Source organism: Microchirus variegatus, assembly GCF_963457635.1.
Source record: "Microchirus variegatus genome assembly, chromosome: 3".
Taxonomy (NCBI): Eukaryota; Metazoa; Chordata; class Actinopteri; order Pleuronectiformes; family Soleidae; genus Microchirus; species Microchirus variegatus.
The window spans coordinates 12,052,915-12,068,508 of NC_139804.1; the positions used below are offsets into that span (position 1 = coordinate 12,052,915).

General features: G+C 39.0%; 1 protein-coding gene across 1 annotated transcript; it reads left to right on the top strand.

Moving 5' to 3' along the window:
• Positions 1-1,222: 1,222 nt before the first annotated feature.
• On the top strand, positions 1,223-15,442 carry rbm25a (RNA binding motif protein 25a). Its single transcript, XM_083886647.1, has 18 exons — positions 1,223-1,370; positions 1,646-1,748; positions 2,398-2,447; positions 2,672-2,836; positions 3,095-3,152; positions 3,992-4,152; positions 4,243-4,434; positions 4,574-4,657; positions 7,666-7,940; positions 8,658-8,769; positions 8,891-8,980; positions 9,095-9,168; positions 9,251-9,401; positions 9,771-10,179; positions 12,266-12,570; positions 12,714-12,812; positions 12,947-12,994; positions 14,972-15,442. Exons 2-18 carry the CDS (start codon positions 1,664-1,666, stop codon positions 15,062-15,064), a joined length of 2,451 nt encoding a protein of 816 aa, XP_083742773.1. The 5' UTR covers positions 1,223-1,370; positions 1,646-1,663; the 3' UTR covers positions 15,065-15,442.
• The last annotated feature ends 152 nt before the right edge of the window (positions 15,443-15,594 follow it).

Consider the following 15,594-nt stretch of genomic DNA (forward strand, 5'->3'; position numbering starts at 1 on the left):
TTAAATAAATCCTTACCATTTGATCAGGTACAAACATACCTAATATGAACTTTAAAATTAAGTGAAGTGTTTTTTTGTTGTTGTTATTAAAGAAATACAATTTAAATATTATGTATGCCTTACTCATGGGTTAAACAGTAACAAAAACAACAACAAAGACAATTTTCCACATTGTAGACAATACATTTTAACCTAATATAACCCTAAAGACAATGTTAACAACAGCCGATAGATAGATAGATAGATAGATAGATAGATAGATAGATAGATAGATAGATAGATAGATAGATAGATAGATCTGCTCATGTACAGTGCACAAAGTCATGTATGACAAAAGTTTTCACATGCAACTATATAACGTATTTGGCGCCATCAAGTGTTTCAAAGTGGAGTGTGCATTTCAGGCAAAACTTTTATGCATGCCTATACTGTACTGTTTTTCTGCCAAAAAATAAACAAAGCCAAAATGCAAAATGTCAAATTTAAGGTTATCTGAATCTATTGGTGTGTTTCCACCGGCTTGTACCGGCTTCCACTCGGTACAGTTAAGTTGCCTTTCCACTAGAGATAGTACCTGCTACCAGGTATTTATTTTTTATTTTTTAGTACCTAGTACCTTTTAGCAAGGTTCCAAGCAAGCTGAGGCGATACTATGCGTGACATTGCCAGACTGCCGGCCAGTGATTGGTGCCGTCACAGGAAGAGACGTCTGACTAACACAAGAATGAAGCTGAACAATGCTGAACTCTGGATCAGTTAAAAATCAGCACTGCTGATCACGATTGCGAGCGGCATCACAAACCCTGCCACTATATTTCAGTCCAGTGACTGCATATTTTTGTTTAACTGATGCTAATGATTCCTTACACTGAAAACAACTGCTTTGCAAGTCAATAGTCACTAGAATCTCACTGACTTAGTATCTCATAAATATGACTTAGTAACTCATAAATATGACTTAGATTCTCATAAATATGACTTAGATTCTCATAAATATGACTTAGATTCTCATAATTATGATGTAGTACGTCATTAGTATGACTTAGTATCTCATAATTATGACTTAGTATCTCATAATTATGACTTAGTATATATTTTTGTATGGCAGAAATGGCTTCCATAGTGACATGTGGTGTTTGCCTGAGAGACAAAATTTAGGGCAAAAGGAATCCCAGTCTGATGCTGTGATATCCCATGATGCGTTGCGAAAAGAATAGGTCCCAGTATTTGTATCCATAGAAAGCACCGGTCTCAATTATAAACTTAATCTTCAGACTTACGTTTTTTCTTTTTGCTGTATTTAATGGGATGCTGTTTGGGCAAAATACTGTACTCTTGAACTGTAGTTTTAATTATATGCTTTCCGGCAGGTGAGTAACATCCGTGCGTGACCGCTGCAGCTAGCTTAACTAGCAAGGCCACAGAATGCGCGTTAGCTCACATGAGCTAATTAGCATGTTGATGTTAAACTATGTCATTTTCCGGCTCTGCAGATGTTACACCTGTTTAGTTTGTAGTGCTAACGGTCAATTGTGCGACTTATGTCATCAATAAAGAATGCATGTAAACCCGTTTAAATAACGAAAACGCAATTTTCTCGATCTGCACTTCTCCATTTAACACACCCTCCCTCGTTCATACATAGTTGTCTGCAAAGTTGAGGATGTCGTATCCTCCTCCGCTCAACCGTCAGCAGATTGGCCTCCCGCCTCCACAGTTTGCGGGGTTTGCCACAACAGTCCCGCCAGGTATGAAGTACAGCAGTACATGTGTGTTTGTAAATCAGACTCGTAGTAATTGTGGGGTGATTGTTTATTCTGTAAACTTATCTAGAAACATGTGTAGATCGTGTCAGCAAATCAGGCCAACTACAGTTTCTCCAGGTCATATTGTCTTTTCCATCTACAATGATCAGTTGTGTCCTTTATTTGCATGCGTTGACTGACTGTGATTGTTATATATTCACCTGCCATATTATTAGGTACACTGACAGGACAGGACACTGAACTAAGTGGCAGTATTGGCACACTTTTGCTCTTAGGTCTTAGGTTCAGTGTGTTTAGTGATGGTCCAGACCATTGTTCAAACCAGCCTTGTCATTGTCCTCTGACTTCTGGCCAACAAGATATTTTCAGCCACAGAACTGCAGCTCATGTAGTATTTACTAGTTTTGGACCATGCTCTGTAAACCCTAGAAAAGATTGTGTGTGTGAAAGATATTCAGATCAGTCCATCTGGCAACACCACCCTGCCACACTCAATGTCACATAAATCAGAACAATAAATTTTGTTCATTCATTAAAGCATCACACAGTCATGTCATTGTTTATGGTAGCATGTGTTTTTTTTGCATTGTTGCATCCCTGTTTTTGAGTCTTTCTTTGTTTCTAATTTCAGGTACTCCCATGATCCCGATACATATGGGTGTAGTGGCTCCCACACCCACTGTGAGTTACAATTTTCTAGTAAACGCATGCCAACTAAAGCATCACCTCTTCTGAATGATTACTCAGGTCATCCTGTTTGTTTAAAGTGTTCAGCTCAACCCTCACTAGTCTGATCCTCACACCTATTATTATTTATGCTGATGTCTTCCTCCTTTCTTTCTTTTTCTCTGCTTGAGATGAAAGTGATGCCTGACCAGTAGTAAAATGTAACTTTTATATTGCAGGTTCTCCTACCAACCCCTGTTGCTATAGCACAGAAGCCCATGACTCTAAAGAAAGAGTCTGGCATCATCAGAGCCAAGGACACCGAAGATGGCCCGACAACTACTGTATTCGTAGGGAACATCTCTGAAAAGGCATCTGACATGTTGGTCAGACAGCTTCTCGCGGTGGGTTGACTTTATATGCAATTAAATAATGCACGAAGTGAAATTTACACGTCCTTTGGTGACATACTAAAATAAAATTCATGTATGTATTTCAGAATTGATAAATAATACATTGCAATAGGTACTGTAGCTACTAGGCTGCAATTGCTCTTCTCTATCACTGGGAAATTCACACTTTCCTGCCAAAACTCTTGATTAGCGATTAGAAGATTAGCATCTGCACTGTCAAACTGATTTTTTTTCTGTCTTTTGACACAGAAATGTGGAATCGTCTTAAGCTGGAAAAGGGTCCAAGGTGCCTCTGGAAAACTTCAAGGTAAAAATAAAACGGGCCACAACACATTTCAACTCTTCCCCAAATATCTTCAAATTGTGAGAATAGGGGTTTGTTGTTTGAGTATCCAACAATACACTGTGTCACATTTGTGCTGATGCATTTACCACCTGCATTGCAGACATATGCAGACCTTGGGACACAACAGCATATAGACTTGTGGAACTGGGAATCTAACCCTCAACCTTCTGTTTGAAGGAAGACGCATTTAAACTGGAATTGCTTTAAACTTTGACAAATATTGCAAAAGTTCACCACTCTGGACTTTTCTGCCACTGATTAACAGGAATATATTTTTTGAAAATGTTAAACTGAACAAATTTGCAATTAAGAGATTTAGAAAATGATGAAAATTCACGTTTTTGTTTTACAGTACTGTGAGAAAGTCATTAGATTTACTGTTTTAGCAATACTACAATGACCATTCAATATCATTATTTCTTAATCACTTTATTGGAACACATCCAAAAAAATACAAGAAACATGTATGCTGTTTTAAAATAACATTTGCCAGCACAACCCGTGTTCTCTTAAACTGGAGTGGAACCCTAATTAATGATACTGGTAAAACCTGTGTCCTACTATTTCATGCTAAGGGAAAGGCAATTGCACCATGTTTATTCAAGACATGCTTGACCATTACATACTGTTAGTCATTGACAACTTTCAATCACATCGTTACAATCCAAATTGCAATGATCACGGAACATGACAGTGGTGCCACAAAGCCTTGCACATACACATAGCTTATTGTTATATCAAAAATAATGTTTGTGAGAAATTTTGTCACTAACATCTGTGGGACATTTTTCTCCTGGAAGCTTTTGGGTTCTGCGAGTATAAAGAACCCGAATCTACGCTGCGTGCTCTCAGGCTTCTGCATGAGTTGCTCTTAGGTGACAAGAAGTTGTTGGTCAAGGTAGATGCCAAGACCAAGGCCCAGCTGGATGAATGGAAAGCCAAAAAGAAAAGTGCCAATGGGGTATGCTGCTTAACTGTTGAGTAGAAGATAAATATTATGCTTTTTGTTAAAATGGTAATTTTCGAAACCTTTCCTGACTCTAACTTACAGGCAGAAAGTAGTGTGTCAAAGAATGAAGACGATGATGAGGAGGAAGTTCTTGATGAAGAAACCCTTCGTCGGGATCAGGTCGTGAAGGGGGCGATAGACGTCCTCATCCGAGAATATGCTAGTGAGCTAAATGCTCCCTCACAGGATCCAGACAGTCAACCTCGCAAGAAACGGAAAGAGAAGAAAGAGGAGGTAGAGTTTGCATGATCTTCAGGGAGACGCAATGTATGCAATATATTGTAATGCGTTTTGTACCCGAACAACTGAGTATTTAGTGTGTGTTTTTTTTTTTTTTTTTTTTTTTTGTCTGTCCCTTCCCACTTTTTGTAAGGAGGATATCAATGCGATGGAGTTGGAGGATGATAAGAGAGACCTGATATCCAGAGAAATCAGCAAATTCAGGGACACGCACAAGGTAACCTATCAAACTGCTGCAATTTATCTGCTATTTAGGCTTTGGAGGAATGATCCTCCAAATTTTAATTGAAAATTCTTCAACAGAAAATGGAGCTGCAATTTATATTTTAATGGAGATAATTTCTCCACAAGACTGTTGTGTTACTGTCAACCATTGTATGCAAATGAAAATATTATTCACATTTATAATGCTGATTCAAATATTTATTCTACTCAAGTCACTCACATGTCTGCATTATCTTAAAGTATTTCCTAATTTTTTTCTTATTCATTTTCATAATACTGACATTAGACTAAACATTTTAGCTCTGCACAAGCTAAATTCATCACACAGAGTGCATGGATACAATGTTAAATTCCACCTAAAGCTAATCTATTGATTAAACCCCACCAATATGGTAGAGTTCATTTGGTGACTAGAGCAAGATGAATCTCAGAAACTCAGCTTTGGAAAAAGTTGCGAGGATAGGATGTAAGTATGATCTTTCTTTTCTTTTTTACTGATGTTGGGCGCTCCCTTCTCAAGGGTTTGCAGAGGGGCAACTGGCTCTCAGTTTTTCTTTAGGAAGCATTAGCATTGGCACAAGAATAAAATGTTCTTGGACTTGTAGTGGCCAAGGGTACAAAGCAGAATTAAAGAAGTGCGGTGACAGTCGTGCAGCAGCTCAGTGAACCTCTGCAGGTCCTCCGATGATGAATGACAGACACAGACTGAATTAGCCTAACAACTGTTTTGAACTGCAGCCTGTAGTTATATTAAAGCAGGGAGCGCCCGTTCACAGCACACAGTGGTCTGAAGACTAGTGAGGTAAGTCTGTCTTCTGTTGTTTTTATTTTATTTTTTACATTTTTAACAGCCATTTACTTTTACTTTATTTTCTTTTTTTCCTTGGCAACTCCACCACCACCCTAGTGACAGAACAAAAGACGATAAGTGAGTTTGAATAGAAAAGGACAAATCACTTCCAGCATTATTTAGCTGCTACACAGGGGCAGAAGCACAGTCATGCAACCATGAACTAGACTTGACCTTGATCAGCTGCCACAAGGATGAACAACACTCCACATCAATAAGGTTATGAAAGATATTGTATTTTACTTGGATACGATATTTGTAACAAAATAAGCCTTTTTTCACAATGGAAAATTAAAGCAAGAGGTAAGTTTTGAACAACTCGGCCAATAGATTGATGTACAAGTGAGGTAAACGCCTCACTTCAGAATAATTACATGCTGTCAATAGTTTACAAAAGGTTATTTTAATCAACCCTACTGCAGCTAAATTAGAGTCAATGTAGAAAATAGTTTATCATCCTTTCCACTTTATTTCATTTTTAATTTTTTAATTTTTAATTACTCAACAGTTTCAGACACACAGTTCAGTATTCTATTGTTTCAACATCAGTCAACATGTACAGCTGAACAGCTGGCTGACATGTTTTTACATCAGTTTAAAGACTGAAAAGTTGGTCTGACTCTGTTGAGGGTTTTTTAAACCTCTTAATTGGGCTGCAGAAGCCAAAGAGACTTGAGAAGACAACTTACAGGTAAGACAGCTTCACTTGCTTTTCCTTGTGGCAAAATGGAATACAGTTTGATCTTTCAACCAAATTGTTACAGATGTCATGTATGTGAATGAATTGTAATTGCAATGCTTCACAGGTATCATAATGATGATCTTGTCTTGACCTGTTTTCCTCCCACACGTAGTGTAGGGGCAGAGAAGTGCTGAAACCGTAGCTCAACTGTAAGTCGCACACCAGTAGCTCTGATCCGTTCCGTAGAAAATGGCCATCTTTTGTCTGTCCACTGGTGAGAGTATGGATTTTTGGTTTTACATTTCATGTTAAATCTGATTGAATTTGGACATGTGTAGAGATACAGTTAAATTTGAAGTATTACCCTAGAATTACACTCTCGTTCCTCATTATGGTTCAGTCATGCAGCTCTATCCCACACTTGCGCTGCTTCCGTGCATATCAGACCATCATGACCATGTAGAAAACACACAGGAGCTGATTATGCAATTCATTCAGTTAGGCTGGAGCCATGTTAAGCCAAGGCTTCTTTGGATCCACTTGGCACCCGCACATAAGACCTGACCCCGGAAATACATAGCAGTGACTTAGTGAAATTGTTGAACATGGACACTTTTATTCAAGTGCTTTAAATTAGCGTGAGCATTTTGAAAATTGGAAAACCAATGAAATTCTTCAACAGAAGGAAAAATATTAAAGCTAATCAATTTATATAGTTTAACATCTATATTATCTGTATTATACCAATACTTTGGATGGTGATGCAGTGTTGTTTAATAAATCTTGTTGGCACAGTATATACATTTTAATGCACAGTATCTCTTCATCTATCTCCCATCGATCCATCACTTTTCCGCATTTGCCTCAGTGCACATTGATGTGCTAAGCGGATGTGTGCTTGACCAACATGTATTCAATTTTTATTGAATCTTATTACATCAGAGCTTAATGCCAGATCACCACAGAGCACCTAGTAGAAGCAGAGGACAAATTGACCTGTTGCATATGTGGAAAACAATAGTGTGTGCGATGAAAGCAAGCATCGGTTTCTGAAGCAATTTTTAAATTATAAATTAAATAAGTGCTGATAAAACACCAAAAAAGGTGTCTTTTCTTCCAGTAGCTCGTCATGTATGGACAAATTATCACACCTCTTTAAGTTTCTTTAAAGCATTAACTGCAATTTATGGTTTTGCACAAGTGTGTCACGAATTGACCATCTTCATTAAACCTGCTCATGCATTGGATGACTTCCTGGAGGAAAGCTAAGAGCTAAGCTAAGAGGAACTTCTCACTCGCTGCAGCCAGCCTCTCCAGAGCAATGAGTCATGGCAGTACGTGAGCATGTACACTATGGCCCAGGGAGTCAAACCTCTTTATATCAATGTATTCAAGGATAAAGGTAGGATTTTTTGCATTTTAAATGTATTAACGCCTTCTCTTCTTTCTTCCTGTTGGGCTCCTGCAGAAACTGGAAGAGGAAAAAGGAAAGAAAGAGAAGGAGCGACTAGAGATCGAGAGGGAAAGGAGAGAGAGGGACAAAGAGCGGGAGCGTGAGAGGGAACGTCGCGACCGCGAAAAAGAGAAGGAAAGGGAGAGGGAAAGAGACAAGGAGCGGGAGAGAGACAGAGATCGTGAACGGGAGCGGGAGAGAGACCGAGATCGAGAAAGGGAGAGGACGAAGGAGCGAGAGAGGGAGAAGGAGAGGAGTCGAGACGTCAGTAGAGATCGCAGCAGATCGAGGTCAGTGAGAGAAATCCTTAAGGTTTATTTAATAAAGAAATTGACGTGTGGCTCATTTTAAAACAGTTTTATTTTGAATTATCAGGAGTGACTTGCACGGTCTTATTTTAATGGCATTTTGAAGGTTCTGTTTTATGTCCAAGGTATGCCTGCATCTTCTTCAAGCAACATCATTGGTATTGTAATTAAATAATTAGATTTTCATGCCAATAGTTTCAGTTTTCATCACGTCAGTATTCATTTAGTTACTTTTGGAGCGATAGATATAAGTGGAGACAAGTGAATCTGTAAGCAGGCTCATAGTTATGACCTGGTACACAATTTTGTTTGCTCTTGATTAGCCACAAAAGGTTCAGTAGAGCTACAGCAAACCACAATGAATGTAGTACAAACTGTTTTTTTGATGGAGGTATGGATGGATGTCGAACAAAAGCATCTTTCATTTCTGCTTAAATTATCATCATCAGACACTGTCAGTCTTTCGAAATGTATCTGAGTCTTCATAAGAGTAGTTGACAAAACATTTAGTGGTTGCTGAAGAGCTTTTAAAATAATAATAATAATAATGATTCAACATAATATTATACTTTTATGTCACAGCTTTTGTATTGACTGAAAACACCAGGTTTGGATGCTGTCTTTTAAAATGTACCCCTCTCATTTGAGCCATAACGTGATGCTGGAACAAGTCTTACCGTGATAACGTGTCCTCTACAGAGAGAGGGTGAGAGAAGATAAAACACGAGAGCGAGAAGGCGATGAGGAGGACATCTACGAACGGAGGAGACTTGAGAGGAGGCTTCGAGACAAGGAGGCAGCTTACCAAGAAGTATGAATATTTTTGTGTCATGGATTAAGTATTTGGTTATTTGTTAAGTTTACATACAAGAAATGTCTGACAGTTTAATTAATTTAATGACTTTGCTGAATTGTTTTTCTCCATCTCGAAGCGTCTTAAAAATTGGGAGATCCGCGAGAGGAAGAAAGGTCGCGACTACAGTAAAGAAATGGAGAGGGAGGACGAGAGGCGTCGTGAAATGGTAAACAGTAAATAAATGGAACACAAAAGTTCTAATTGTTGAATATAATTATTAGTATTCCAGCTATTTCCATTTGTTTGACAAATATATGACTGATTCTCTGTTTCATATCAGATGAAAGAAGCTAAAAGACTGAAAGAATTTCTTGAGGATTATGATGACGACAGAGACGACCCAAAGTACTACAGGTAACTCTTTTCCCACATGTTGGCAGGTGGGAGGCGCTGTTTTGATTTTGACATCACTTCTTGTTGTGATTCTCGTTTTCAGAGGCAGTGCATTGCAGAAGCGACTCCGCGACAGAGAAAAGGAAACAGAATTGGATGAGCGAGACAGGAAGAGAGAGAAGGAGGAGCTGGAGGAGATCAGACAGAGGCTTCTCGCAGAGGGTCATCCCGACCCTGATGCTGAGCTGCAGAGGGTGAGTCCAATTTTCTTCCCTTAAGCAAAAATGTTTTTGTTTGATTTTAAAGAATTGTTTACTTGGGGAACAGCAATCTTTGTTCTTTTATCAGCATTTCATTATTTCTTAAGTATGAACCAAGGCCATGTTGACGTGTTAGGATTTTGCGTTGTCATCCACATTCGCTGCCATTGACGTCAATTGCATAGAAAGGTAGAAACAAACTTTTCTTTTTCCAGATTCAGGTTTCAGTGTTTACATATAACATAGAACAATGCTTGAAAATGGCTGGCAGTATGGGACTCTGCACTGAAAATGGCTGGCAGCGAATGAGTTAAATTACATGGGACGTGTCATGACATATTCATATTTAATATGTTTGTGTAGATGGAGGAGGAGGCAGAGCGCAGACGACAGCCACCTCTGAAACTAGAACCTGAGGAGGATAAGATCCAGGAGAAGCCTCACAGAGATCGGGATCAAGAAAAATCTAGAGGCTCTGGAAAACCGGTGGAACCGCCACCTCGAGGCCCTCCGCAGCATTCAGATGATGATGTGGAGGAAGGGGAGGATGACTACCATGATGGGGAGGATTCACAAGATGTCCAGCCTCAAGTCAAACCCATCATGAGACCAATCACCACTGCTCCCTCAGTGTCCTCTGCCAGTGGGAATGCTACTCCAAACACACCTGGCAACGAATCTCCCTGCGGCATCATCATTCCTGGTGAGAACACTCCGGAGGTCCAACCTCCCGAGGAGCATCGACCCAAGATGAGTCTCAGTCTCAAACTGGGTAAGTACAGTGGCAAATTAGGTCTTAAGCTAGACCAGCTCCACAGTATGTGGTTAAACTTTTGTACATGTTTGTTTACCGGAGTATTTACACTGACGAACAGCAACATTAGCAGACTTTGGTCCCCACAAAGACATGTACTGTAATTCTGCATATGTGTGTGTAGTGGTAATACTGGGCGGTATACCGGTTCACACCGAATACCGGTTTATATTTTAGTTATGATATGAATTTTTAATATACCGCCATACCGGTGTATTTGATTACACAACATCCACGCACCCGCGGCATGGCTGTCTGCTTTGTGAGTGGGCGCGCACTGCATGTAAACGTTTCATTGATGTTAATATATTTGTTTCAATCACTGAATGAAGCCTGCCATATTTGGTACAAGAGTCAGGACCTTAAATTACTTGCATTACTTGGCGTTGCTTGTTTATTTATTTAAAATAGATTTTTTTTTTTTTTTTTTATACACCACGGATTTTTCTATACCGGGGAACAAGAGTGCATGCGCCCCCATGTAATCAGCGCAGCGACGAACGGCACAGGAGAGGGAGAAGAGAACAGCGCAGGGGCGTTGCGCAGAAATAAAAAGGCCGTTTGTCTGCACCAGATGAGGCAGATGAGGGGGCACTACCACTTTTATATTTATGTTGCTTTATTTTACTTTTAAATGTGACCATTGCATGGCTTGATTTAAGATTCACTGGCTGATTACTTAATTAATATTTAACTTAAGTGAAAAAAAATTATATTATTTATTTAATTTCAAGTGTCTTTTTGGCAAAACAACCTGAGTACATTAGCTTCTAAGCTACGGTAGCTTGACTTAAACTTGAGTTTTATTACGCTGTTGCTCTCAAACATTGTTTTTTAACATTGTTATGCATAGTAATAATTACTTCATTCATGTTAGCTTGTTACCTGATGCCAAAAATTTACGTAACATTAACTGATATGGAGTGAGCACGACAAATTCTTGCTTCTTTTATCATTTGCTCATTCCAGTCGCTACTCCTGATGTCTTGCAACTAAAGACGTCCCCGGTTAGCCTTGAAAGGGGTGCAACTCGGAATCCGGCAAAACTTCAGGCTTTTTTCTTGTTTGTTAAAACGAATAGTGCAACTGACAGCACAACGAGACATGTTGTTGTGTTGCTCACAATAGCGCTTTCTGCAACCGACATGCGCAGTAGAGAGAAGGTGACTTAGGCTGCCAAGGGGTCTATAGGGCTGGGCAATATGGCCTAAAAATAAAATCCCCGATTTTAATTTACTTTAAAAAAAATTAGGAAGTCGTTCTAAAATATTTTTTTACTAAAGACAAAATAATTATTCAAATGATATACTATTTGTAAATGCATGACGTTTTACACACATACACAGTGTTTCAGTGTCAGTTAATTAAAAAATTTGAAATGTGTCCTCCGTGACCCCAGCACAGGCTCCTTGTCTGTGTCACAGTCTCTGGACTAAAATAAAGCGATGGCGTGATGCCAGTCGCGGATCAGACTACTGTATTAAATATTTCCCTTGTAATTGTCAGAGACTTACCCAAGTTTTTGGGACTGTTAAATATTTTTAAATGATCTACAGTTTGGCACTGTTCGGCTTAGGGCTGGGCGATATGCCCCCCCCCCCCCCCCCATCACATGCAGAGGACAATAATTGGTTGTTCCAAAAAATGTTTCCTTTTATTATTATTTTGATTTCTCCCTTCAGGGTTTAAGTACAATCAAAAACAACTTGCCAAAAGGGCATTATGGCAGACCCTGCCATTGTAAACAGTGTAACATGTAACATAACATAAAATGTAAAATATTAAATAAAATACTTCTGTAAACAACAAAATTAGATTAGAAAACAATGGCACAGAATTGGCATGATAATTTCTTTTGGTGTTTTGGTTTTCTAAATGTTTCCTGATTGGTTTTTGGTTTTGGCCAACAATTTTCATATCGGTGCATCCCTAATTCAAATGTGGTAAGGTTGTCACATTTAACTGTGGGGTAACAAAGTCAGAAGAGATATTTTCATTTTGTTTACAATGACCTAAAGCTTCACTGCCATGTTTTGTGTTGCAGGTGCCACCAACAGTCCCAGTCAGCCCAACGCTGGAAAACGAAAGAAACTGGTAACGGTGGAAAGTGTCTTCAACAAGTTTGATGACGAGGAGGCTGATGAGCAGCCTCGCAAAAGGAAACTGGTTCCACTAGACTATGGTGACGATGACAAGAGTCTGGGGCTGGACGGGTCTGACATTTCTGTGGCCAAAAGCAGCATCAACACTGAGGAGAAACGCAAGCACATTAAGAGCCTTATTGAGAAGATACCAACTGCCAGACCTGAGCTCTTTTCCTACCCTCTGGACTGGACCATGGTTGACTCGGTAAAAAGCCTTTGACTGGTTGGATTTGAAGCCATTTTTATTAACTTTGCTATGTTGTGTAATATGTGTTTAAAGGCTACAGTGAAGTAAGTAAATGTTCTGATTTGAATATTAAACCATGGGATGTTTTTTTTTTTTTTCAGACTTTGATGGATCGCCGCATTAAACCGTGGATTAATAAGAAGATTATTGAATACATCGGCGAGGAGGAACCTACACTTGTTGATTTTGTCTGTTCAAAGGTAAGCAATTATTCTGTTTCAGACTATACTCTCTCTTTTAAAAATTTAGATTACTATTAAGTAACTGTTTTTTTGACCACTAATGCTGATTTTTCACTATAATCTAATGTTTCTTTTTTTCCTTTTCTCTCCAGGTGATGGCGCACAGCACACCTCAGGGTATTCTTGATGATGTTGCTATGGTAAGTTACAACTGGTCATGGGACCCAAACCTAAAGCTCAGCTACGGGTCAGTTTGGTACATTTGCATTCCTATTTCGTCAAAAGTCGTAAAGGGAACAAAAAAGTAGTTTGTTGAAGCTCTTAACAGAGTGGTTCAGAAGTTAATGGTTGGAGTCAGACAGACTGTAGTTTGTTCATTGGTTGACAGAAATGGAATAGGAGAAACACAAAATGCATCAAAACGAGGATTCTCAGAGTGCAGCTCTGCTGTGTTGCTTTCTCATTAAATGTTTTGCTGAGCTACAATATCTCACAGGTATGATGTCATGCTATTTATGTAACTGACTCTCTGAGCTATTGCTATCCAGCCGACACAGGTGGTGGAAGTAATCTGGATTTACTGTTCCAAACCATACAATGTTGAGTTGAACTGTACTGTACTGCTTGGTGCAAATGCAGCTTAAATCTGTTGTTTGTTTGAGGATATACAGTATTTCTCACTTCTGATCAGTTTCCATTACTTTCAGTGTCATTTTCATGGCTGAGATCTAACGCGTCACACTGTAATTTAAATATTTTTGTCATTTTTTAGCATCCTAGTTCAGGGTTTCCCCCAGAAAACCTGCTAAGCCCGGTGGTAGGGTTTCTCGGGCAGCCCACCGGCGGCCCGCAGTGTCGTTATTTATGTGTTATTGTAAGACATTTATCAACAATACTTAAACACCAACTATAGAGTCTTACAAAAAGACATACTCTTTAAATTAATATAAATAATATACATTTTTTTCACTTAAATGATATACTAATGAAGTAATTGGCCAGTGAATCTTAAATCAAGCCATGCAATGGTCACATTTAAAAGTAAAAATAAATCAACATAAATAAAAAAGTGGTAGTGCCCCCTCATTTGCCTCATCTGGTGCAGACAAACGGCCCTTTTATTTCTGCTAGGGCTGTAAAGTCAAAGTCGACTGGCCGACTAATTGGTCGACACGCTCTGGCTCGACCAAAATTGTGATTGGTCAACTAAATTTTTTTTTTTTTAATAATATTTTTTTTATGGTGAATTTCATTAGGAGGAAAGTACCACATGCTAATAGGGATGTTTTACAGCACCTGTGCTTCACAGGTAACAGTCTGTCTTTAGAGAACACCCCCCTTGTTTTCCACTATTTTGGTTTAGTCCAGCCCAGTGGGTTGTTGTCGCTCCGAGTGACAGACAGATTAGCGTTGCCATTAATGAGACGTGAATTTTGAGCTTTTCATTTGAGGCTACAGTCAGTCCTCCTGTCACATCCATGTCAAAGACATCAGCAGTGTGGCAGCATTTTAAAAAATAGATGATGGTAAAAAGGGGAACACAAACTTTGCAAGCAACAGTTTGCTTTTCACAGCTCTACTACAAACATGACATATCATTTGAAAACGCTAAGCTTAGGTTGCTCCGTCCGTTTTGAGTACAAACATATCAGAATTATTAGCATATTTCAATGTTTTAGTCTAATAATCGTTGATCGCAGATTGAATACTCTGTAAATGTTGTAAACAACACACAAGCTTGCGAGGACTCTTTCTGTGATGTAGTAAAGTGAAATATGATGTGGCGTCAACATGGGAGCTTTTATTCTGAAAAAGTAAACCGGATTCCGCTGAACTTATGCACTGAATGTATGCGGCTCTGCGGCGGCATCCGCCTGAAATAGTGCTGTGTACACACCCTGGGAAAGTGACAATGTCACGGTAAGAGCCAGCTAATGGGAAAAGTCAAATGTAATTGAAGGTGTTTATCCAGGCAAGGCAGTACGTATACTGCCTTGTATACTTTACACAAAATGACCAAGAGTTGGACCTGGATCGGTGAATAATATAACCAGATAACCACATACACTAGTTTTAACCTGAACAAAGTGGTTTAAGGGTTTAGTTATATAGCTGGTATTACATATTCCACATAGCCTATATTTGTTGCACATATTTACCAGTCTGTTTGTGTTTAGGTTCTCGATGAAGAAGCAGAAGTATTCATAGTAAAAATGTGGAGGCTGTTGATCTACGAAACGGAAGCCAAGAAAATCGGACTGGCGAAATGAAGACTTTGTCTCTGGGGGACTGAGTTTTTAAGCTCACAGTTCTGCAACCTGCAGTTTTCTGGTCTTGCAGACTGTAAACATGTGCCCATGCACCCTCCATTCCTTCAACAAGGAGCTGCTGCCTTGGATATGTAAGTGTGTGTGTGTGTGTGTGTGTGTGTGTGTGTGCGTGTGCGTGAGAGAGAGCAAGTGTGTCTTTGTGTTTGGAGTAGAAAGTCTGAGCCGTCAACAGAAAGAGTTTGCAAAAACACTGCATGATAAAACCTGGGTTGTATGTTTATTTCCTCTGATACTGTTGAGGCAAACAACGGTTTCATTTCTCCAAACAAATAAGTTAATCACATTCTGCTTTAATTTTCTGTCATTACGGTGAGGCACTGCTCCAATGTGTGAATTAATAAATATGCTTTTTTAGAAAATGTCTTGGTGTCCTTTTTTGACCACATTTTCAATGCGCTTATGCTGAAGAAACAGCTCTGTGAATATATAATTTTTTTTTTTTCTTGAAAACAAGACGAGATGTTTTTGTT

What these genes read in the sequence shown, in the direction of transcription:
- rbm25a (XM_083886647.1), top strand. Translation starts at nt 1,664, where the DNA reads ATGTCGTATCCTCCTCCGCTCAACCGTCAGCAGATTGGCCTCCCGCCT. An exon ending in AGAGATCGCAGCAGATCGAG is followed by an intron (nt 7,941 to 8,657) that starts GTCAGTGAGAGA and finishes TGTCCTCTACAG; the next exon opens with AGAGAGGGTGAGAGAAGATA. An exon ending in GAGTCTCAGTCTCAAACTGG is followed by an intron (nt 10,180 to 12,265) that starts GTAAGTACAGTG and finishes TTTGTGTTGCAG; the next exon opens with GTGCCACCAACAGTCCCAGT.